Genomic DNA, 24,087 nt, shown 5'->3' with positions numbered 1-24,087 from the left:
GAGTGCGTCTTGGGGCTTAATACGAAAATTTACAACCATAGGAAGATGCCTCTAATGTGTTCATTCAGTGCATTGAAACACAGTCTTTTCTCTTCGGAACTAATAGGAAGTGGAGGAAAGACCATTTTAAATGGCAGATCTCTGTATTACAATTTTTTAACTGTTAAAAACTAATAAAATACACATAACAAAATTTACCATCTTAACCGTTTGTAAGTGTGCAACTCAATAGTGTTAAGTACATTCACATTGTTATGCATCCAGTCTTCAAAACTTTCCATCTTGCAAAACTGAAACTCTTTGCCCATTAAACAGTTCCCCGTTGCCCCCTTCCCTGTCTCTGGTGACCGTCATTTGACTTTTTTTTTCTATGAATTTGACTACTCTAGGTACCTCATAGAAGTGAACCCACATAGTATTTGTCTTTTTGTGACTGGCTTATTACACTTAGCTTACTGTTTTCAAGATTTACCCATGCTCAAGCATATGTCAGTATTTTCTTTTCAAGGCTGATTAATGTTTCATTATCCATTTTTGTTTTTCCATATTTTTTTTGTTTATCCATTCATCTGTTAATGAACACTTAGGCTGCTTCCACCTTTTAGCTATTGTGAGTAAGGCTGCTGTGAACAGGAGTGTGCAAATCTCTCTTCAAGACCCTTTCAGGTTTTTTGGGTATATACTCAGTTGCCGGATCATGTGGTCATTCAATTTTTAAGTTTTTGAAGAGCCACTCTACCATTTAGATAGCAGCCACATGACTTTACATTCTCACCAGCTATACACAGCACTCCCATTTATCCATAGCTGCAGCAAAACTTGTTATTTTCTGTTTTGGTGTTTTGTTTTGTTTTGTTTTGTTTTGTTTTACAATAGTCATTCTAATTGGTGTGAAGTGGTATGTCATTGTGGTTTTGATTTGTATTTCCCTAATGACTGATGATTGTGAGCATCTTTTCATGTGCTTATTGGGTTGTTATCTTTAGAAACATGTCTATTCAAGCCTTTTGCCCATTTTTGGATAGGGTGGTTTTTTGTTGTAATTGAGTTTTAGGAGTTCTGTATGTGTCTGGTTATTAATCTCACATCAGATACGTGATTTGCAAATATTTTCTCCCATCCTGTGGGTTGCCTTTTTACTCTGTGTTCTTTGATGCACAAAATCTTTTAATTTTGATGAAGTCCAGTTTGTCTGTTTTTTGTGCCTGTGGTGTCATCTCCAAGATATCATTGCCAAATCCCATGTCATGAAGCTTTTCCTATGTTTTTTTTCTAAGACTTTTATAGTTTTAGTACTTATGTTTGAATTTTTGATCCATATCATTTACTTTTGTACCTGATGTTAAGTAAGGGCCCAACTTCATTATTTAACATGTGGATATCCAGTTTTCCCAGCTCCATTTGTTGAAAAGACTATCCTTTCCCCATTGCATGGTCTTGCAAAGCTTGTTGAAAATTATTTGACCATGTATATGAGAGTTTCTTTCTGGGTTATTTCACTGGTCTAGATTTCTGTTTTTATAACAGTGGCACACTGTTTTGATTGCTGTAGCTTTGCAGTTTTTTTTTTAAGTTTATTTGAGAGAGAGAGAGTGAGAGAGAGATATAGCATGAGTGAGGAAGGGACAGAGAGAGAATCCCAAGCAGGCTCCATGCTGTCAATGCAGAGCCTTAATGCAGGGCTTGATCCTATGAACCATGAGACCATGACCTGAGCTGAAATCAAGAGTCAAATGCTTAACTAACTGAACCACCCAGGTACCCCTATAGTAAGTTTTGAAATCAGGAAGTATGAGTCCTCCAACTTTGTTCTTCTTATCAAGGTTGTTTTGGCTATTCAGGGTCCCTTGACATTCCAAATGAATTTTATGATGGATTTTTTTCTGCTTCTACAAAAAATGTCATTGGGATTTTGATAGAGATGGCCTTAAATATTAATCGATTACTTTCTGTTATTATTGACAACATCTTAATGATATTAGTCTTCCAGTCCATGAACCTGGGATATCTTTCCAACAATTTATGACTTCTTTAATTTCTTTGAGAAGTGTTTTGTAGTTTTCATCGTACTAGTCTTTGATCATCTTTGTTAAATCCTAAATTTTTTAATGTTATCATAAATGGAATTTTTAAATTTCTTTTTTGAATTTTCATTTTCAGTATATAGAAACACAACTGACTTTGTGCATTGATTTTATATTCTGATACTTTGCTGAATTTGTTTATTCTAACAGGGTTTGTTTTTGTGGAGTCCCTAGGCTTTTCTACATTTAAGATTATATCATCAGCAAACATAATTTTACTTCTTTCCTTCCAATTTGGTGTCTTTTATTTCTTTTTCTTGCCTAATTGCTCTGGCTAGATCTTCCAGTACTATGTTGAATAGAATTAGCAAAAGCAGTCATCTTTGTCTTTTTTGTGGTCTTAGAAGAGAAGCTTTCAATCTTTTGCCATCAACTATGATGATAGCTGTGGGTTTTTCATATATGGTTTTATTATGTTTACATAGTTTCCTTTTATTCCGTATTTTTTGAGTTTTTATCATGAAAGTATATTGACTTTTGTCAAATGCTTTTTCAACATCAGTTGAAGTTATGTATTTATTCCCCTTGATTTTATTACTGTGGCATTATTACATTGATTGGTTTCCATATGTGGAACCATTCTTGAATTCTAGGAAAAAAATCCCAAAAGGTCATGGCATATAATCCTTTCAGTATGCTCCTGAATTCACTTTGCATCACTGTTTATATAGGATATGTCGTTTTATTGTAGTGTCTTTGTCTGGCTTAGGTATCAGGATAATGCTGGCCTTACAATTAGGGAGTGTTCCCTCCTGTTCAGTTTTTTGGAAGAGTTTCAGATGGTTTGGTGTTTTTTAAATGTGGGGCAGAATTCATCAGTGAAATCATCAGGACCCAGGCTTTTCTTTTTTGGGGAGGTTTAAAACATTTTTTTCCCAGTTTTATTGAGATATAATTAGATATGTCGCTGTATAAGATTAAGGTGTACAGTATAGTGGTTTGACTTCCATGTATTGTGAAATGATCACAACAACGAGTTAACATCCATCGTCTCAGAGATAAAACAAGCAAAAAAATAAAAAGTTTTCCTGTGATGAGAACTCTTAACTTTCATATGTGTTATATGTTAGTATTACTATACACATCATGTTGTACAGTACACTGTAGTAGGAGTTTATGCTTTCTGACCACCTTTCTCCAATTCCTTCCTCTTCCACTCTGCCTCTGGTAGCCACAAATCTTATCTCTCTCGGTTCGGATTTTTTTTTTTTTTTTTTTTTTATTCTGCATGTAAGTGAGATTGCATGATTATTTGTCTTTGATTTATTTCACTTCAGTTAACATAACGGCCTCAGAGTCCATTCATGTTGTCACAAATGGCAGGTTTTCCTCCTTTTTTTTAATGGCTGAATAATATTCCGTTGTATATACTCTGTATATATATATACACACACACATATATATATATGCATCACTCACCCATCAGTGGATGCCTAGGCTGTTTCCATGTTTTCACTATTGTAAATAATGCCACTATCAACAGGGGGGGTGTGGATATCTTTTTGAGTTAGTGTTGTTTCCTTTGGGTAAATACCCAGAACTGGTGGGATTACTGGATTGTATGGTATTTCTGTTTTTAATTTTTTAAGGATCCTTTGTTATGTTTTCCGTAGTGGCTATACCTGTTTACAGTCCCTCCAACGGTGCAACCGAGGGTTCCCCTTTCTCAGCGTCCTCACCAGAATTTGTTGTATCTTTTTGATGATAGCCACTCTAACAGGTGGAAGGTGGTAGTTCCTTGTGGTTTTGATTTGTGTAATAATTAGTGATGTTGAGCATCTTTTCATATACCTGTTAGCCATTCATATATCTCTGGGAAAATGTCTAGTGACATCTTTTGTACATTTAAAAAATTACATTATTTGGGGTTTTTTGGGTATTGAGTTGTATGTGTTCCTTATAATTTTAGATATTAATCTTTTATCAGATACAAGGTTTGGAAATTTTTTTTTCCCTTTAGGCTGTCTTTTCACTTTGTTATTTCTTCTGCTGTGCAGAAGCTCTTTATTTTGATATATTCCCACTGCTTTTTGTTGCTTGTACTTTAGGTTTGATAGCCAAAAAACCATTGCCAAGACCCATGTCATGGAACTTTTTACCTGTGTTTTCTTCCAGGAGTTTCATGGTTTCATGTCTTACATTTCATGTCTTTAATCCATTTTGAGTTAATTTTTGTGAGAGTATAAGTTAGGGGTATAGTCTCATTATTTTACATGTGAATATCCCATTTTCCTAAGGACTGTTTATTGAAGAGACTGTCTTTTCCATTGAGTATTCTTAGCTCACTTGTCAAATATTAGTTGACCATGTATGCTTGGGGTTATTTCTGGACTTTCTATTCTGTTCCATTGATCTATTTGTTTTTAGGCCAGTTCCGGACTGTTTTGATTACTGTTTTGATTACTGTATCTTGAAATCGGGAAATGTGATGCCTCTTTATTCGTGTTTCTTAGGTTGCTTTGGTTATTTGGTGTCTTTGTGGTTCCATATAAATTTTAGGATTGCTTTTTCTACTTAAAAAGAAATGTCATTGGAATCTTGATAGGGATTGCATTAATCTATGGATAGCTTTTGGTAGTATTGACATTTTAACAGTATTTTCCCAGTCTATGAACATGGGATACCTTTCCATTTATTTTCATCTTTGATTTCTTACATCATTACCTTATACCTTTCAGAGTAGAGATCTTTCCCCTTCATGGTTAAGTTTATTCTCAACTATTTTATTGTTTCTGTTGCTATTGTAAATGAGATCATTTTATTTTTCAGATGATTTGTTGTTAGCGTATAGAAACGCTACTGATTTTTGTACGTTAATTTTGCATCCTGCAGTTTTATTGAGTTTGTTGGTTAGATCTAACAGGTTTTTTTGATGGAGTCTTTAGGATTTTCTATATATAAAATTATGTCATTTACAAATAGAGACAACTCTACTTATTCCTTTCCAATTCTGATGCCTTGTGTTTCATTCCTGATTGTTCTGGCAAGGACTTCTAGTACTGTGTTGAATAGGAATGGTGAGAGTGGGAGCTCTCGTTCCTGATCTTAGAGGAAAACTTACAGCCTATCATCACTGAGTATGATGTTAGCTGTGAGCTTATATATGGCTTTTATTATGTTGAGTTACATTCCTTTTATACATAATTTGTTAATAGTTTTTATCATGAACAGATGCTGAATTTTATCAAATGCTTTTTCTGCATCTATCGAGATGATCTTATGATATTTTTTCAGTTCTATTAATGTGCTATATCACATTGATTAGTAGAGGTTGAACCATCTTTTTATCCCAGGTGTAAATCCTACTTGATCATGGTGAATGATTATTTTAATGTACTGCTGAATTCGACTTGCTGGTATTTTACTGAGTTTTTACATCCATCTATTCATCAGGGATATTGGTCTGTAGTTTTCTTTTCTGATAGTGTCCTTTTCTGGCTTTGGTTTCAGGGTACTGCTAGCCTCCTGAAATGAGTTTGGGAGCATTCCTTTTCAGTTTTTTTTGGAAGAGTTTGAAAAGGATTGATATTGATTCTTCTTTTCAAGAAGAAACATTTCATGTTTAGTAAAATTCACCAGTGTAGCCATCTCATGCTGGGCTTTTCCTTCATTGGGAGGTTTTTGATTACTGATTCAACCTTCTTACTAGTAATTGCTATTCAAACTTCTCTGTTTCTTCCTGATTCCATTATGGTAGTTTGTATGTTTCTTTTTTTAAAGTTTTTTTTTTTTTAATGTTTATTTTTGAGAGAGACAGAGACGGAGCGTGAGTGGGGGAGGGGAAGAGAGAGAGGGAGACACAGAATCTGAAACAGGCTCCAGGCTCTGAGCTGTCAGCACAGAGCCCGATGCGGGGCTTGAACTCATGGACTGTGAGATCATGACTTGAGCTGAAGTCGGACGCCCAACCGACTGAGCCACCCAAGTGCCCCAGTTTGTATGTTTCTAAGACTTTTTCCATTTCTTCTCGGTTTTCCGGTTTGTTGGTGTATAGTTGTTCATAGTACCCTCTTATGATCCTTTGTATTTCTGTGGTGTCAAATGTAATGTCTCCTCTTTCATTTATAGTTTTGTGGGTTTGGGTCCTCTGTCATTTTTCCATGGTTAGTTAGTCTAGGCTAAAGTTTTGTCAATTTTGTCTTTCCATAGAATCAACTCTTAGGTTGGTTAATCTTTTTTATTGTTTTCTGTTCTCTATTTCATTTATTTTTTCTCTAATCTTTATAATTTCCTTCCTTCTGCTAACTTTGGGTCCTTTCATTTTTCTGGTTTCTTAAAGTGTAGAAACTTAGGTTGTTTATTTGAGATCTTTCTTTTTAATGTAGGCATTTGTTATGAACTTTCCTCTTAGAAGTGTATCCCATAAGTTTTAGTATGTTGTACTTCCATTTTCATTTGTTTCAAGATACATTTTTATTTCCTGTTTAATGTCTTCTTTGATTTATTGATTGTTCAGGAGTGAGATTTTCAGTGACTGATGCAGTCTTCCTTACTAATTATGAGTCTTTTCAGATTTTCTGTTTCTTTGGGATTCAGTCTTGGTAGGTTTTATGTTTCTAGGAATTTGTCCATTACATCTGGGTTATCTAATTTGTTGGCATACAGTTACTCACAGTACTCTCCTATAATCCTTTTTTATTTCTGTAAAATTGATAATTTCCCACTTTTCTTTCTAATTTTGAGTCTTCTTTTTTTTCCCCTAGTCCACTTAAAAATTTAATTTTGTGAATCTTTCTAAAGAACCAATTTTTTATTTCACTGATTTTTCTCAATATTTTTATTCACTATTTTATTTATCTGCCCTAATGTTTACTTTTTCTTCCTTCTGGTAGCTTGGGTTCAGTTTATTCTTTTTCTACTTCCTTAAGTTGTGAAGTCAGGCTGTTGATTTGAGATCTTCCTTCCTTTTTAATGTAAGCACTTATAGCTATAAATTTCACTCTTAGCCCTGTTTTTCTTGAGTCCTTAAGTTTTGGTATGTTGTAGTTTTATTTTCATTCATCTCTTAATACAGTCTGATTTATGATTTTTTTTCTTTGACCCATTGGTTATTTAAAAGTTTTAATTTCCACAAATTTGTGAATTTTTCAGTTTTCCTTTCGTTCCTTTTTGATTTCAAACTTCATCCCATTGTGGTCAGAAAAGATACATTGTGTGATATCTATGTCTCTTTCTGTTTTAAAAAAGTGTGTATAAAAAATAAATAAAAAATAAAGTGTATATATATACATATACTTTTATGTGTATGTATATATGTATACATATGTGTATATGTATGTGTATGTATGTATATATATATATATATATATATATGTATGTACATATGGGCTGTTTTTAGAGCAATTTTAGGTTCACAGCAAAATTGAGCAATAGGTTCAGAGATTTCTCATTTACTCCCCTTTAAAAAATCTATTGAGAGTTAATCTGTGGCTTAGCAAATGATCCATCCTGGAAAATTTCCCATGTGCACTTGAGAAGAATGTGTATTCTGCTGCTGTTGGGTAGAATGTTCTGTATATATTTATATATCTAGTTGGTTTATTGTGGTGCTCAGGTCCTCTCTTAAGTATCTTTTGTCTGGTCATTTTAACCATTATTGAGAGTGAGGTATTGAAGTCTCTGTTATTGGAGAATGGTTTATTTCCCCCTTCAATGGTGTCAATTATTGCTTTGCGTATTTGAAGATTATTGTTAATGATCTTACCAGTTGTACTCTTACTGAGTACATTTGTTAAAGAGTATCATTATTAAAACCAGGAAATCGACACTACCCTATAACCGACAGACCTCATTCAGATTTCATCAGCTATCCCACAAATGTCCTTATTTGGGGACCAGGATCCAATCCAAGATCATAAATTGTACTTAGTCACTCTTATCTCCTTCATCTCCATTAATCTGGCACAGTTCCCGAGTCTTTGTTTTTCATAACCTCGACACTTGAAGAGTACTTTTTTGTTATTTTGCAGAATGCCCCTCAGTTTGGGTTTATGTGCTATTTTCTCATGGTTAAATTCAAGTCAGTGGTGTTTTGGCAAGAATACCAGGAGGGCAGTGTTGTGTCCTTTTCAGGGCATCATATTAGTAGGCACATGATGTTTATGTGTTTCATTAGGCTTGATCACTTGGTTAGGGAAGTGTCTTCATGGTTTCTACACTGTTACACTGTTTCCCCCCTTTTAATTTATGTGTGTCCTTTGGGGAGATACCTTGAGACTATGTAAATATTTTGTTTCTCTTTCTAATTTCACCCACGAATTTTAGCATCCATTAGAATTCTTTCCTGAAACAGTTATTGTTGTGCTGAGGAAGTGGTGATTTTATTATTTTTATCATTTTTTTCTACAGTTATTAATAGGAATTCTACAGAAGTACTTTTCCCTTCTTCCCCATTCATTTATTCAGTTATTTATTTAAAACACTGTGGGGGTAAAAAAAAAAATTAAAAATAAAAATAAAAAAATAAAACACTGTGGGGGTGCCTGGGTGGCTCAGTCGGTTGAACGTCCGACTTCGGCTCAGGTCATGATCTCACAGTCCATGAGTTTGAGCCCCGCATCGGGCTCTGTGCTGACAGCTCAGAGCCTGGAGCCTGTTTCAGATTCTGTGTCTCCCTCTCTCTCTGACCCTCCCCCGTTCATGCTCTGTCTCTCCCTGTCTCAAAAATAAATAAACGTTAAAAAAAAAAAAAATTAAAAAAAAAATACTGTGAACTCTTGGAAGTTTGTTTTATTCCTCGAGTTATAACTCATTACTACCATTATTAGTTTGCTGCTCAGATTGTCCCAGGTTTGGCCATTGGAAGCCGCTTCAGGTTTCTTCTGTGTCCTTGTGAAATCCTGTTATTTTTTGAGTTGCTTTTTTCTTTTTCTTTTTTTTTTCTTGGCACCATAGGAGTTCCAGGTTCAACTTTATTTATTTATTTTAATGTTTATTTATTTTTGAGACAGAGACAGAGCATGAACAGGGGAGGGGCAGAGAAAGAGGGAGACTGAAGACAGAATCTGAAGCAGGCTCTAGGCTCCGAGCTGTTAGCACAGAGCCTGATGCGGGGCTTGAACTCATGGACCGTGAGATCATGACCTGAGCCAAAGTCAGATGCTTAACCAACTGAGCCACCCAGGCACCCCCAGGTTCAACTTTAGATAGTATTTTTTTTAAATGTGTGGTTTGCATTGAGAATTATTTTTGGCTTTTTTTTAGGTATGAAGATACATGGGCTGCACTTCACAGAAGAGCCAAGGAATGCGCAAGTGCTGGAGAGGTAAAGAATGGGCTAACCTTGGGGGGAAAATCTCTTTTTGCAGCGTTAAATTTTAAGAAATTAAATTTGGAATTGCATTAAAGTATCTTGCAGGATATCTGAAATTGAATTTAGTAGTTATGAAACTCCCTAAATTAAATTTTTGCAATTTTTCTCAACTAAATCTAAGCTGAGTTAGGCTTAGAGAGTTGATGACTTTTATCCTCCAGTCTCAAGGAGATATTTGGTTCATCTAAGTATAATGTTTTGAAGTTGAGTCTGATGCCTAAAACCATTAATTTGCTTACCAAATAAATGTAAAAGTTTCAGGGGTCATCCTCAATTCACTTAGGGGAACAAACTATTTTGAGGCACTGTGTGTAGAGTATATAATGTATAAAAGTGATTGTACTTTTTATAAAGTGTACTTTTATTGTGTATAAAAGTGATTGTGATGAAAAGTATTTGGTGCACGTACTTATAGCTTTATTAGCCAAGATTAAATATTCTGTCCTATGGTTGTCAGACTTCTTTATAAAAACACTTCTGTGATTCTGACTTTTAATTAATGTAGACTGACTTTCTTAACCACTTACCTAGATGTGGGAAGCTGTTAATAGTTACATAGAGAAGAGTAATATATGTGATGAAAGTTAGACATTAGTGTTTCTCTTAGAAATTACTGACAAGGGGGAATATAGGTTTCTGGTAGTAAGGCAGACTAGGTACTTTGAAAAGCCCTGTAGCTGTAAAACACTCAAATGCTGGATAGATATTTTAAAAATTATTTAATGCATTAGGCTCACAAAAAAGGGAGATCCTAAAGGGGGGAGAAAAAAAAGAAAACAGAAGAAAAAAGGGAACCGAAATCAGAGTGGTTAAAAAACAAACAAACATGGAAGCTGGGGTCAAATACTAAAATAAAAGCTTCAAGATTTATGGAGAAAGGAGACTCTGTGGGGAACTGGGTCTGAGACGCATACAGCTCCTGAATCTTTGAAGCAGCTGTATCCCTCAGTGAAAGGTTAAGGTAGGGGAAAAAAAGCTACCTGTCTACAAAAGGAGGCAACAGGGAAATCTGTCTTTGTAACAGCTTGGAAAAAATACAGTCCTGTTTCTAGATTTGTTACCACCATCTTGGCCTCGTATCAGTGCGGAGCCCCACTCCATACTTCCTGCATGATTGAGGAAACACTGAATTAAGAATAAAGGGAACACAGGTGACTGTGTTCTTTGACACCCAACAGAAACAAACACAAAGTCTGTGTGGATGAAACTGTGTAAACCTAGGCCCCTCAATATTTCTACAGACCAACTTTCTTTTTTTTCCTACAGATTTATTTTCTGCCACCTCTCCAAAAAAAAAAAAAAAAAAATTTAGCAAACACACAGATATATTATGAAAAGTTTGAGAGGCACCAGAACCAAAGAATAAGACTTAGACCTACAAAGGACATTAGATATTGCACTGTTGGATATAGACTGTTAAATAGGTATATGCAGAGTCTTTTAAAGAGGTAAAAGGTGGATTAAAAAATGAGTAAGGAATAAGGCTTTGTCAAACAGGACTTTAAAAAGTCAGTGACATTAAAAATCCAAAGTGTGTGCTTAAACAGCAATTGTATACAGCTGAAGAAAGAATATAGCAATGAAGAAAGAAAGTCACCTACTTAGAAGGGATCTCGAAGGTAAGGAAGGGATCTTGGAGATAAGGAAGAGATATCTGAGATAAGAAAGGGATCTCAGATAAGAAAGGGATCTCTGAGATGAGGAATCTCGGAGATAAATATGAAAGAGGAGTTAGTAGAGAATAGTTACAGAAGATCGGTTGAACCCAGTGAGATTACCAGTATTGGACTAATTTTGCTCTGTAAAGTTAGTGTTTCATATGGATCAGCTTATCTAATAAACATTCTAGAAATAATGAGGGAAAGGCAATATAGGAAAAACTAAATATATAAAAAACCAATAGAACTACAAGGGAAAAAACAGATAAATCCGTGATCAAAATGAGAGAATTTTAATTCATTCCTCTTAGTTGATAGGAAAAAAAAAAAAAAAAAAAACCAAGATAAAAGAAGTATGGATTTAGGAGATTTAAATAATGTGATTAACAAATTTGACTTGACGGACAAATGTAGAACACTGTCCTAGCAAATGTAAAGTACAGGTTCTTTACAGCATGTTTAGAACACATGAAAATTGACCATTTACTGAGCTATAAAGCAATTCTCACAAGTTTCGTATAAATGAAGTCATACAGACTATTCTCTGATCCTACTGCAAATGAAGCTGAAAATCAACACAGGAAAACAATTTTGAAAATTCCATAGGTTTGAAATAAAAAATATTATGACTAATTTATGGTTCAAAGAAGGAAAATTATTGAAAACTTTATTTTGAAAAACGTTTTTAAAAAATATTTATTTTTGAGAGAGTGGGAGAGATATAGAGCATGAGCAGGGGAGGGCAGAGAGAGAGGGAGACACAGAATCTGAAACAGGCTCCAGGCTCTGAGCTGTCAGCACAGAGCCCGACGCGGGGCTTGAACTCACAAGCCATGAGATCATGACCTGAGCCGAAGCTGGACACTTAACTGACTGAGCCACCCGGGAACCCTGGTATTGAAAACTTTAAAATTTACATGTAAGCTGTTGAATTTGCTCAAGTCTACTTAGATGGAAGTTTTATAGAGAAAAAAGAAAGACTGACAGTGACCTAAACTGACTTAAGAATTTAGAAAGCAAACAGAATAAGCCTTGAAGAAAGAATGGAAAAGATGATAGAGATAAGAGAAGTAAATTAAATAGAATATAAAAATACAGAAGAAACTAAAAGTGAAAAGTTCCTTTTTTTTTTTTTTAAAGTTTTACTTATTTTTAAGTAATTCCTACACCCAGCGTGGGGCTTGAACGTACAACCCTGAGATCAAGAGTTGTGTGCTCTACCGACTGAGCCAGCCAGGTGCCTCCAAAGTGAAATGTTCTTAGAAAAGACTAATATAGTAGATAAATCTCTAATGGTATTCATCAAGAGACAAATAATGTTAAGAATTGAAGAGAATGTTACCAGTTATCACAGAGCAAAAAGATTGAGTTTATGAACAACTCTGACAAATTTGAAAACTTAGATGAAATAGCAAAAATCCTAGAAATTTTTACCAAAATCAATTCTAGAAGCAATTCAAATAGGGAATAGGAAATTGCGTTAGTGATTAAAAATTGTTTCTGCTCAGAAAGTGCTGCAGAGTTAGATAGAAGAGTTCTATCAAACTTGGGGAATCTACCGTTTCAGTGTTAGACCAACTCTTGTAGCAAATGAAAAAGAGGAAACTGTGCCCAACCCACTGAATGAGACTAACGTAACTTTAATACTGAAACCAAACAAGGGAAGTATGAGAAAGTGACACTGAGGTCCAGTCTCACTCATGAATATAGATATAAAAATTATGAACAAAGTCCTCATCTCTCGCTTAACTTCAGTTTCTGAAAGTCAGATGTTCCGTGCAAAAGCTCTGACAAGGAGTCTATTTCCCGTATTCTAAAGGGGAAAAGTTATGACGTGTCACCCACAGGCCTCAACCAGCTTGCTTAACTATATTTAAAACCAGCGAAATGTCTATACCTGGAGCAATCTGTTAGGATGTAGAGTGCTTAAAGCATAGTTTTTCGATTGATTACCAGACTTTTAACATGACTGTTAATAAAGCGTTGCTTATGTGCAGTCGTGCGGCCTCTCAGCGCCAGCAATATGCACCTCCTTTGTGGATGTGCTCCTTGTGCTGTATCGTGGTTGTGATATTCTAACAGCTGTGTTTGAAATACAATTTGGGCATCTTCTCGCACACTGTTTTAAAGTGGGGGTCAAGCTGGTATATAAAGTTTTCCTACGTAAATATTAGCCGGAACTTGGTATTGTCATGTGGATGTCCTGTGAGTGCTGGATGATCAACAAAAGGCATTCTTTGGCGGACATCCTACACCATGTGCTTGTGTTGGCAGACAGACCCAGCAATGCGTAAAAACCAAAATCCTGTCCGCCAGGTCTATTCCAGGATTAAAAGGTAGACATTAGAGATTTGATAAATGCAACTGACCGCGTGAATATATTAAAGAAGAAAAATATGTGGCCATCAGATGCAGAAAATATAACGGACCAGTTGTATAATATCATACAATTAAACACAGGGATTCAGTACAATTCAGCATCTAATTAAAGTAAAATGATTTAGCAAGTTTTTGTAGAAAGTAACTTCTTTGTCCTGACAAATTTCCCCAAACCTGAAGTATTTATTTGACTCGCAGCATATCAATCCCATATTCAGCCATCTTGCTAAATCTGCTTTTCCAATAATTTGTATGTGGGCCCGGGAGTTGTTTTGTGTAGATGGTAAGTTTTGTTGCTTCCCTCCTAATGTGTACAACTTCCATTTCTTCATATCTTTTATACTGGCTAGAACCTCCAGAGTAAAAGTAGTTGAAGACCTTCATTCACATTTTGACTCCATCAGAGTTAAATGTGAAAGAGAAATTACATCTTTTGGAAAATAGTGGACAACTTTTAAGACCTCAGGGTAGAGAAAGATTTCTTTTTAATGTTCATTTATTTACTTTGAGAGAGAGCACCAGTGGGGGAGGGGCAGAGAGAGAGAGGGAGAGAGAGAGAATCCCAAGCAGGTTCCATGCTGTCAGTGCAGAGCCTAACGTGGGGCCTGGTCCCATGAGTCGACATCATGACCCAAGCTGAAATCAAGAGTTGGACGCTTAACTGACTCAACCACCCATGCGCCCCAAGAAAGATTTCTTAAAGAAGGCATAAAAAGTACCAACCAAAAATACTAATAATTTTTATCAAAAGTTCTACTCATTAACACCATGAAAAAGTGAAGCAATTCATAATACAGAGGACAAGTGTTCATAAAATAGGAACAACAAACCAATAAAAAGAGGACGATAACCCAATAGAAAAGTGAGCAAAAGCTATGACCAGGCATTTTACAGAAGAAAATAAAAGAGTGGCCAGTAAACATGAAAATGTGTTTTGGAGTTGATTAGTAATCAGAGAAATACAAATTGAAACCACAAATCTGTACTCATTAGATTAACAAAAATTTAAGCCTCGAGTGTCTGTGTGGATGGTCATTATTTGCAGAGGACAGTGTGGTTTCTTGCCTTGCAAGAAACATGATGAGGAACGACTAGAACTAGAGGGTGTAGATCCATTGCCACGATTGCATTAGAAAGCATGAGTTGGCACTAAGTAAGAGTTGAAGTTGCATATACGTTTCCAAGAGCAGTTCTGTTCCTGGGGATATTTCCAGAGCATTGCAGCTCAAGCTTTCCCCTGAGAACATTGGTATGGCACATATTTCCTCTGATAATGTCAGCTTTGCATTTATTACCTAGGAAATAGAGGAGGCTCCTTGAAGTCAGAGGTGGCTAGGCCCGGGCAGGTGGCTACTCATCCCAGGTCGCGTTGATCCTATCTGGGAGGTGAGGGCACTATCTTGGATGCAGCTGTAACTCATTTGTGAGACATACACATGTGCACCGGGAGACTTGTACCAGGATGTTTGAGCAGCTTTTCCAGAACTTTTGGCAGTTACACAGTCCCATCTACAGAATAAATTCTAGTGTTATTCGTAAAATCAAATACCACACAGCAGGGACGATTAGTGTACTACTGCATCTGTGTGAATCAGCATGGGGAGGCCCACAGTGTTCAACAAAGACTGTATTCTGTAGAGGAGCTTTAACAAATAATTCTTTTGATTGTACAAAGTGTTTTATAATGAAATATATAGGAGAACGAATTTCCTGTAAGATACGTTGTTGAATTCATGCTATTTGAGGTTCTTAAATTTTTTCACAGCATTATTGTAAGACCCACATCTGATCAAAAGTACCTCTGTTGTTTTCCAGAAATACAGTACTCAGCTTTAAAGATGAAAGTTTACTGGGGCGCCTGGGCGGCTCAGTCAGTTAAGCATCCAACTTCAGCTCAGGTTATGATCTCACGGTTCATGGGTTCGAGCCCCATGTTGGGTTTTGTGCTGACAGCTCAGAGCCTGGAGCCTGCTTTGGATTCTCTGTCTCCCTCTTTCTACCCCTCCCTCCCTCCTTCCCTCCCTCCCTCTCTGTCACTCAAAAATAAACATTAAAAACATTTAAAAAAAATGAAAATTTATCTTAAATTCCTCTGATGTATTGTTGAGACATAGTAAATATTTAAAACGTCTATCTATAATATGCACGGTGTTAACCTAGGATGAGTTTATTTTGTCAGACTGTCGCTCATGTATCTTTGGTGGCCTTGAACCAAACAGTTTCAACCTGCTGGGGCAAATACACTTAGGAACCATTCAGTCTTTTCTGACACATTATTTTATACTCATCTTAAATTTTAAAGCTAGTTCTTTCTATATAGTCTTAAAATTCAGATGGTATCTTAGAAAATGAACAGTTGTGGTTTGTCTAGGCTTTTCTACACCTTTTTTCTTTTTCAACAAGTTCTTAAATTTTTTTTCTTTCTAGCAATATATAAATGAATCGTTAATAATGATGTTAGGGGTTAGACTCTGAGGGCAGTTTTTAAAAGTCAGACTCTCAGTACATTATTTTCTTATTCCTGTTATTGTGAAATACTTGTTTGCCTTCAAATTGAACCCTTAAGATTCATGGTTTAACAATTTGAAGTGTAAGCTGGTTAAATTAGACGTGCTTCTCTGTCTTTGCAGTCCAGCGTGGCTCTCTTCTGTGGTTTCACCGAACTGTGTGTTGGAAATCCTAGTTTCTGCGCTAGCACGTTTGACCTTGGGCACCTAACCAAGTCTCTCTGTTGTTTGTTTCCTCATCTATAAAATGGCATGCATAACACCACCTATCCTGCTTACCAAACAACGTTGTTTGGCAATCACATGAAATTATGTACCCCCAAAGCGCTGAACTATTGAGTTTCATATACAGTTGGGTACTATTATTAGCTGTCTTGTCATTCGTTGGCATTCTCCTTCCAGTGTCTTCATTCTGCCTTTAGTACCCAACAGAAGGAATTTTGGAATGAAGCTGTGGGTTTGTCTTCCTGCTTAAATTTGATTTCCTGGTGTTAGAACTGGTTTTATTCAGAACTGTTTATTTAGAGGTGGAAAAATTAGCCTTTTTGTGATCATTTCTTATCATGAAGTCAAGTTGATCGTTTTTTTAGAACCTTATCATTGCCAGCATTTTCACTTCTTCCTTTCATACAGCCTGTAGCACAAGCCCTAGAATATTAAGCACATGAGCTTCAGTGTCAGATTCTGTAGGATTGATCTCAGTCCACTCTGGCCCTTGGGAAAGTGACGTAACTTTATTATGCCTCAGTTTCCTCCTCTGTAAAATAGAGGTGATAATAGTGCTTAGTTTATAAGGTTGCTGTGTGCTCTAAGCGAGATAATGTATGTAAATCGCTTAGCACAGGGCCTGGTACACAGAAAATGCTCAAATTGTTTTAGTTTTATTACGTAATTATTGAATCCATTCAGTCTCTCATTCTTCCCAATTTAAATGGCATGTTAGTGTATTCTGATATATTTTTTCTATATTATATATATTATTTCTCATGTCCTATATTCAGAATATAATTTTCAGTTTTCCGGAAGGCAAGAACTAGATTGTAGTTGTTTTAATATTTATGCTGCACTTTAATTTTCAGTAAGACATGGTTAATATCAAAAAATTGTTCTAGATTTTTCAGATTCACCTGATTAACCAGGATAGTTAAGCTTTAACAGACTTTGTAAAAAAAAAAAAAAAAAAAAAAAAAGAAATAATAATGCACTACATACCTAGAAAAATATATTATTTATCCTCAAGTCAGCCTGTGATATAGGAATTATTTTTTCTTCTTTAGAGTTTAAAACCCGGAGCTAAAAGAATTTGGGAGACCTGCTACCAGGACATAAGCATCAAGTGGGCAGAATTTGTTCTGTTTCGTTGACCATTGTGTCCCCATAGCCCAAATAGGGAGTGGTCAGGAGAAGTTTATATGGATAAATTTTATGAACACAGATCCTTGTTTCAAGCCTCAGTTCTCTTAGTCTGGCATCACGGCTATATATATTAACATTGCTCAGCATTACTTAGATTCCTCTTAGGGATCTTTATAAAACTGGTTGGCAGTAGGCATTTAAAAAAAAATTTTTTTAACGTTTTATTTATTTTTGAGAGAGAGAGAGAGAGAGAGAGAGAGAGAGAGAGAGAGAGCAAGCTGAGGAGAGGCACAGAGAGAGGGAGACACAGAATCCAAAGCAGGCTTCAGGCTCTGAGCTGTCAGCACAGAGCCCGACATGGGGCTTGAACTCACAAACCGTGAGACTATGACCTGAGCTGAAGTCAGATGCTTAACTAACTGAGCCACCCAGGCACCCCGACAATAGGCATTTTTAAGTAAACAAAATTAATGAGTGGTACAGCTTGAGTAAAGCTTGGTGTCACCTCTCCAGCTCAGTCTGGAGAGATGATGTGGTCTTCACTGCAGTGTGGGTTGAAAAGCAGGGGGGAGGTGTGCGAGCCTGGGGGACAGAGTGAGGAAACCAGGCAGCTTCTAATCCTCTCTGTCTGAGCTTAGTTCTTTTGTTTCCATGTTGAGAATTTCTTGAATGTTAAAATGTCGAAACCCAAGCAATCTAGCACCATGTACAAATAATTTTGCATCTAGTTTTGATATTTTATTTCTCTAAAGTTCTCTGTTACTTTAGTGAGATTCAGTAACAGTTTGTTATATTCGTGCTCTAACTGCTGAAAAATCTTAATCTTGGGATGTGTAAATTGTCTTTTTTTAAACCGTGAACTCTGATTTTCAGACAAAATTCAAATACATTTTCTGTTAGATAATGAATTTGCAGTCTTTGTATTTACTGTACTAATGTGGTATCTTTCACAGTGCTTGCTTACCATTGGTGATGGTTTCAGAAGATAACCTCTCCTTGATCCTTCTAAATCTTATCCTAAGTCTTCTCTCTCCCACCATGTTACGACCAAAACAAAATTGTCTGGGAGAAACTGATGACTGTCATTTTTTCCACCGTCCGCAGTAAAAGAAGTTAGAATTCTTTTAGGCCGGTCTAGTATGTCACTGCCATGCTATTAGGAGCCCTTCATATCTGAATTCCTTGTTGACATAAATCCTTTTCTCCTTTTTCTGGAATTGATCACTTGCCTCAATCATTCCTTCCTAGATAAGTACTGTTGACCTTACTTTATGCAGTACGTTCCTCTTTAAATGTAAATTGAATCCTATATATTATAAAGGCATCAAGGAGCTTTTCTGTTAAAAAAAAAATTCCTTTTTTAAAGCAAATAATTACCCGGTAATTGTGTTTCGGGTTGTTTTTTGTTTTCCTTTTGGTTGTTAGTGTTGGTTTTTTGATTTATTTTCCTTCTAGATTTGGATTTTCAAATACATAGTTTACTCAAAAGTAGGGTGTACTTAGAAGTGATTTCTGAGGTCATTTCTGAACTTTCTCTTCTCCGGGTAAAGATGCACGGAGACCAACAGTAATTTGAGGTTTTCCGCACTGAATATTAAGTTGGTTCTTTTCTAAGAAAGAAAACAACTTCAGTTTTCTTTAGGTTGGCCTGTTGTGGGACACCAGCAGAGGGGTTTTTAAAGCTAACGTTGAGCAACTCTCATTGTGCTGACTGTCATTTCCTTGTGCCTGAAATCGGGTTTTGCTTTACTCTTGCTCCTCTGTGTTGCAGCTGGTGGACAGTGAGGTGGTTATGCTCTCCGCACACTGGGAGAAAAAGAAGACGAGCCTCATCGAGTTACAGGAGCAGCTACAGCAGCTTCCAGGTCTAATAGCAGATTTAGAATCCATGGCAGCAAATCTGAGTAAGTGTTAACATTTGTGTCTGTACATGACTTGTAGGAATGAAAATAATTTGGACAGGACTCAGTATGAATTCAAAGCCTTCTAAGAATACATTACAGTCTTGGTCAACATGATTTTGTTTGGAAAAGAGTGAGTTATGTTAATTTCATGTTCTGATTAACTGAGGATTAGGCAGGAAATGGTTTTAAAGTCTAGAAGTTATTTCTAAAATATATGCTAACCTTTTCTGCCTCAGTTCAGCCTAGGAAATATAATTTGTTGATTCTTAGAGTGACTCAGGGTTGTGTGTGACATCAGCTCTCTGTTTAAAAGTATAAATGTATAAAGTAAAAGGGGTTATAGTGACTTGTTCTGGTTGTAGAATGTCCTCTAAAAGTCATTGCTTTAAAAATGAGGTCTTCTTAGAGCTTTGTATCTTCAAATAGGTTTTTTTCCCCTCCTTGAACACTTGAGAGATGAAAGAAATCCAGTTCAATGAGGGTATCTGTTTGGCTAAATTGATACCTTGTGGAAGTTTATATGTATATATTTATAATTATATATATAATTGTAATTATAAATACATATAGTTTTCATTGTAATAAATTACACTCATATTCTTGATTTCTTGAGTTTATAATTAAAAAAATGCCTTTTTTCTTTGCCAGTGCCACATTTTAGGATAACACTGTGGCTCACTCTTTTCTAACCAAGCTTAAGATCTTAGTGAAATGTAGGAGTAGGAGTATCTACATGGGAGATCAACTTCCTGGGGCAATAACCTGATCCAGTGTTGTAGGTAAGAAGGTGAGGATACCCTACCATCTCTCCTTGTTTTTCAGTATTTTCTTTTCTTAAGCAAAACAAAAATGATTTACAAAGCAAATCATTAGTAAATTTGACAACAGTTTTTTGTGTGTGGATAAAATGGACCCGAATGGTATTTAGAATGCTGTTGCTGGTAACCGTAGCTAACATTTATAGCACCTGTTATATGTCAGACATTGGTAGGTGCTTTACAAACATCTTTAATCCGTACATGAAACCTTTGAAAGTAGCTATTATTATCCCATTTGACAGCTAAGGAAAGTAAGACTTGGAGAGACTCTGGCTCACTCAGGGTCACGCAGTTCAATGAGATGTGGATGCAGGATCCCCATCACAGCAATGACGCCCTCAGTGGGGATGACAGTTCGGAAGCTGTCAGTAGCCTTTTGGACTGACTATTCTTAAGTCTCTGGCTGTTACAGAGCTCTTCTGGTGGTGGTGTTTTGTGATTTCCGAAGGCAGGGCATGAAAAAGCAATTCTGGGTCTTAAGAGAAATGTCAAATAGCTGTGGTTGCCCTCTGCCTGACTTCCCTCTTGTGGGGATAGTAATGATCCTTGTCCGGCCTTTGATGGCTGACTATAGAAATAGTCTCCAAGATATTTGGAATTTTCTTCTTAGCCGCTTTCTTTTGGCTTATCTTCCTGTATCTAACAGAGTCATTTGCTGTATATTGCTTGTGTGTATGTCTTTGCAGATAGGATAACCTCCCTTCTTTTTTTCCTAGCTGGGAGTACATTCTGTTTATAGATGTTCTTTGTTCAATAGCACTTTCCTGATTAAATGCATTTTGCTGCAATTCTAATTATTCTTGTAGTTAATTCTGCTTGGGAAATGCAGTTTACAGGCATCTTTCTTAAAATAGAATATACAGGCATACCTCAGACATTGTGGGTTTGGTTCCAGACCACTGCAATAAAGCAAATATTGTAATAAAATGAGTCAAATGAATTTTTTGGTTTCCCAGTGTATATAAAAGTTATGTTTTACACTACACTATAGTCTATTAAGTGTAAAATAGCCTCATGTCTAAAAAAATAGCGTACGTACTTTAATTAAAAAATACTTTTGCTAAAATACGCCAGCCATCACCTGGGCTTTAAGTGAGTCATAATCTTTCTGGTGGCTCTTGCCTCCATGTTGATGGTCAGGTTGGTGCCTGCTGAAGGTGGGGTGGCTGTGGCAAGTTCTTAAAATAGGACAGTAGTGAAGTTTGCGGCATTGATTGGCTCTTCCTTTCATGAATGATTTCTCTGTAGCAGGTGATGCCGTTTGATAGCCTTTCACCCACAATAGGACTTCTTTCAGAACTGGAGTCCGTCCGCTCAGACCCTGCCGCTGCTTGATCAGCTAGGTTTATGTGACACTCTACATCTTCTGTTGTCCTTTCAACAGTCTTCCCAGCATCATCCCCGGGAGTAGATTCCAGCTCGAGAAACAGCTTTCATTGCTCATCCATAAGAAGCATCTCCTCGTCAGGTTTTATCGAGGTGGCGGCCGTTCAGTCCCGTCTTCAGGTTCCACTGCTAATTTCAGTTTTCTTGCTTTTTCTCCCACATCTGCAGTTACTTCCCATACAGATGGCTTGAACTGCTCCAAGTCTTCCATCAGGGTTGGAGTTACTTTCTTCCAAACTCTTGTTCATGTTGATATTTTGACCTCTTCCTATGAATCATGAATGTTCTTAGTGGAACCTGGAAGGGTGACTTCTTTGTTGAAGATTTCCAATTTGCTTTGCCCAGGTCCATCAGAGGAATCACTATCTATGGCAGCTACAGCCTTGTGAAATGGATTCCTTAAATACTAAGACTTGAAGGCCACAATGACTCCTTGATCCATGGGCTGCAGAATGGGTGTCGTGTCAGCAGCGTGAAAACAACACTAATCCCCTAGTCCACCTCCATCTGAGCTCTTGGGTGACCAGGTACATGGTCAATGAGCAGTAATATTTTGAAAGGAATCTTTTTTTCCTGAGCAGTAGTCTCCACAGGGGGCTTAAAATATTCAGCAAACCATGTGGTAAACAGATTTGCTGTCATCCAGGCTTTATTGTTCCCTTTAGAGAGCCCAGGCAGAGTAGATCTAGCATAATTCTTAAGGGCCCTAAGAGTTTTGCTGAGGACTGGCTTCAGCTTAGAGTCAGCAGCTGCATTACCCCTAACAAGAGAGTCAGCCTGTGCTTTGAAGCCGGGCATTGACTTCTCTCCAGCTCTGAAAGTCCTAGATGGCAGCATCTTCCAATTGAAGGCTGTTTTGTCTACACTGAAAATCTGTTGGTTAGTGTAGCCACCTTCATTAACTACCTTAGTTGGACCTTCTGGAGAACTTCCTGAGCTTCCAGTCAGCACTATCTGGTTCACTTTGCTCTTTTGTGTAGTGGAGACGACTGCTTTCCTTAAACCTCATGAACCAACCTCTGCCGGCGTCAGATGTTCCTTCTGCAGCTTCCTCACCTCTCTCAGCCTTCATAGACCTGAAGAGAGTCAGCGCCTGGTTCTGAATTAGGCTTTGGCTTAAGGCGTGCTGTGGCTGATTCGATCTGTCCAGACCACTAAAACTTTCTCCATGTGGGCAATAAGACCGTTTGACTTTTTTGTCGTTCATGGGTTCATTAGAGTAGCACTTTTCATTTCCTTTGAGAACTTTTTCTTTGCATTCACAACTTGGCTGACTGCTTGGTGCAAGAGGCCTAGCTTTCAGCCTGTCTCAGCTTTTGGCATGCCATCTTCACTCAGCTTAATCATTTCTAGCTTTTTAAAAAAAAAAAAATTTTTTTTTCTTTAACGTTTATTCATTTTTTTTTTTTTTTCAACGTTTTTTTTTTATTTTTGGGACAGAGAGAGACAGAGCATGAACGGGGGAGGGGCAGAGAGAGAGGGAGACACAGAATCGGAAACAGGCTCCAGGCTCTGAGCCATCAGCCCAGAGCCTGACGCGGGGGCTCGAACTCACGGACCGCGAGATCGTGACCTGGCTGAAGTCGGACGCTTTACCGACTGTGCCACCCAGGCGCCCCTAACGTTTATTCATTTTTGAGACACAGAGACAGAGAGCAACGGGGGAGGGGCAGAGAGAGAGGGAGACACGGAATCCGAAGCAGGCTCCAGGCTCTGAGCTGTCAGCCCAGAGCCCGCTGCGGGGCTTGAACCCACAGACCGCGAGATCATGACCTGTAGCTTTTGATTTAAAGCGAGACATGTGTGAGTCTTTCCTTTCACTGAAACGCTTAGAGGCCATTGTGCAGTTACTAATTGGCCTCATTTCAGTATTGTTGTTTCTCAGGGAATAGGGAGGCTCCAAGGGAGGGGGAGAGATAGGGGATTGGCCGGTTGGTGGAACAGTCAAAACACACACGACATTTGTCAGTTAGTTCAATTAGGTGCCCCGTCATCATGGGTGTGGTTCGTGGCATCCCAGAACGATGACAATAGTAACATCGAAGATTACTGATCACAGATCACCCGCAATAATCATAAAAAAGTTTGAAATCTGACGAGAAGTGCCAAAATGTGACATGAACACATGAAGTGAGCAAATGCAGTTGGAAAATTGGCACCAGTAAACTTGCTCAAAGCAGGGTTGTCACAGACTTTGAGTTTGTAAAAAAGCACAATACCTGCAAAGCACAACAAAGTGAAGCTCAATAAAACACGCGGTGCTTGCATTGAGGTCTTCTTGAAGAGGGAATTCTGTTTGCTTAGAAGATACCTCTGGGGGCACCTGGGTGGCTCAGTCGGTTGAGCGACCAACTTCGGCTCAGGTCATGATCTCACAGTTTGTGAGTTCGAGCCGCGCGTCGGGCTCTGTGCTGACAGCTCGGAGCCTGGAGCTTGCTTCAGAGTCTGTGTCTCCCTCTCTCTCTGACCTTCCCCATTCATGCTCTCTCTCTCTCTGTCTCAAACATAAATAAACCTTAAAAATTTTTTAAAAAGAAGATACCTCTGAAGTCTGGCTGGTTGGTTTTTATACATACTGCTAGTCTGAATTACCATTAGCATTTGAAGCATGCTGTCTTTGGTTTTTACTATATTGCTGTTTTTTGTCTGATATTGATCCTTAGTAATGAACGACTAACTGTGG

At 37.3% G+C, this 24,087-nt stretch overlaps 1 protein-coding gene across 3 annotated transcripts in view; it reads left to right on the top strand.

Annotated features, from left to right (window-relative positions):
- Window positions 1–24,087, top strand: part of DTNBP1 (dystrobrevin binding protein 1) — a 131,875-nt gene that overhangs the window by 13,318 nt on the left and 94,470 nt on the right. For all 3 annotated transcript variants that reach the window (XM_053223186.1, XM_027040339.2, XM_053223185.1), the window contains 2 exons: window positions 9,288–9,348; window positions 19,068–19,200. In XM_053223186.1, coding sequence (XP_053079161.1) covers window positions 9,288–9,348; window positions 19,068–19,200 — 194 coding nt within the window. The remainder of the gene's footprint in view (window positions 1–9,287; window positions 9,349–19,067; window positions 19,201–24,087) is intronic.

The sequence above is a fragment of the Acinonyx jubatus genome, chromosome B2 (assembly GCF_027475565.1).
Source record: "Acinonyx jubatus isolate Ajub_Pintada_27869175 chromosome B2, VMU_Ajub_asm_v1.0, whole genome shotgun sequence".
In the NCBI taxonomy this organism is placed as follows: domain Eukaryota; kingdom Metazoa; phylum Chordata; class Mammalia; order Carnivora; family Felidae; genus Acinonyx; species Acinonyx jubatus.
This window is presented reverse-complemented; position numbering and strand designations above follow the sequence as displayed.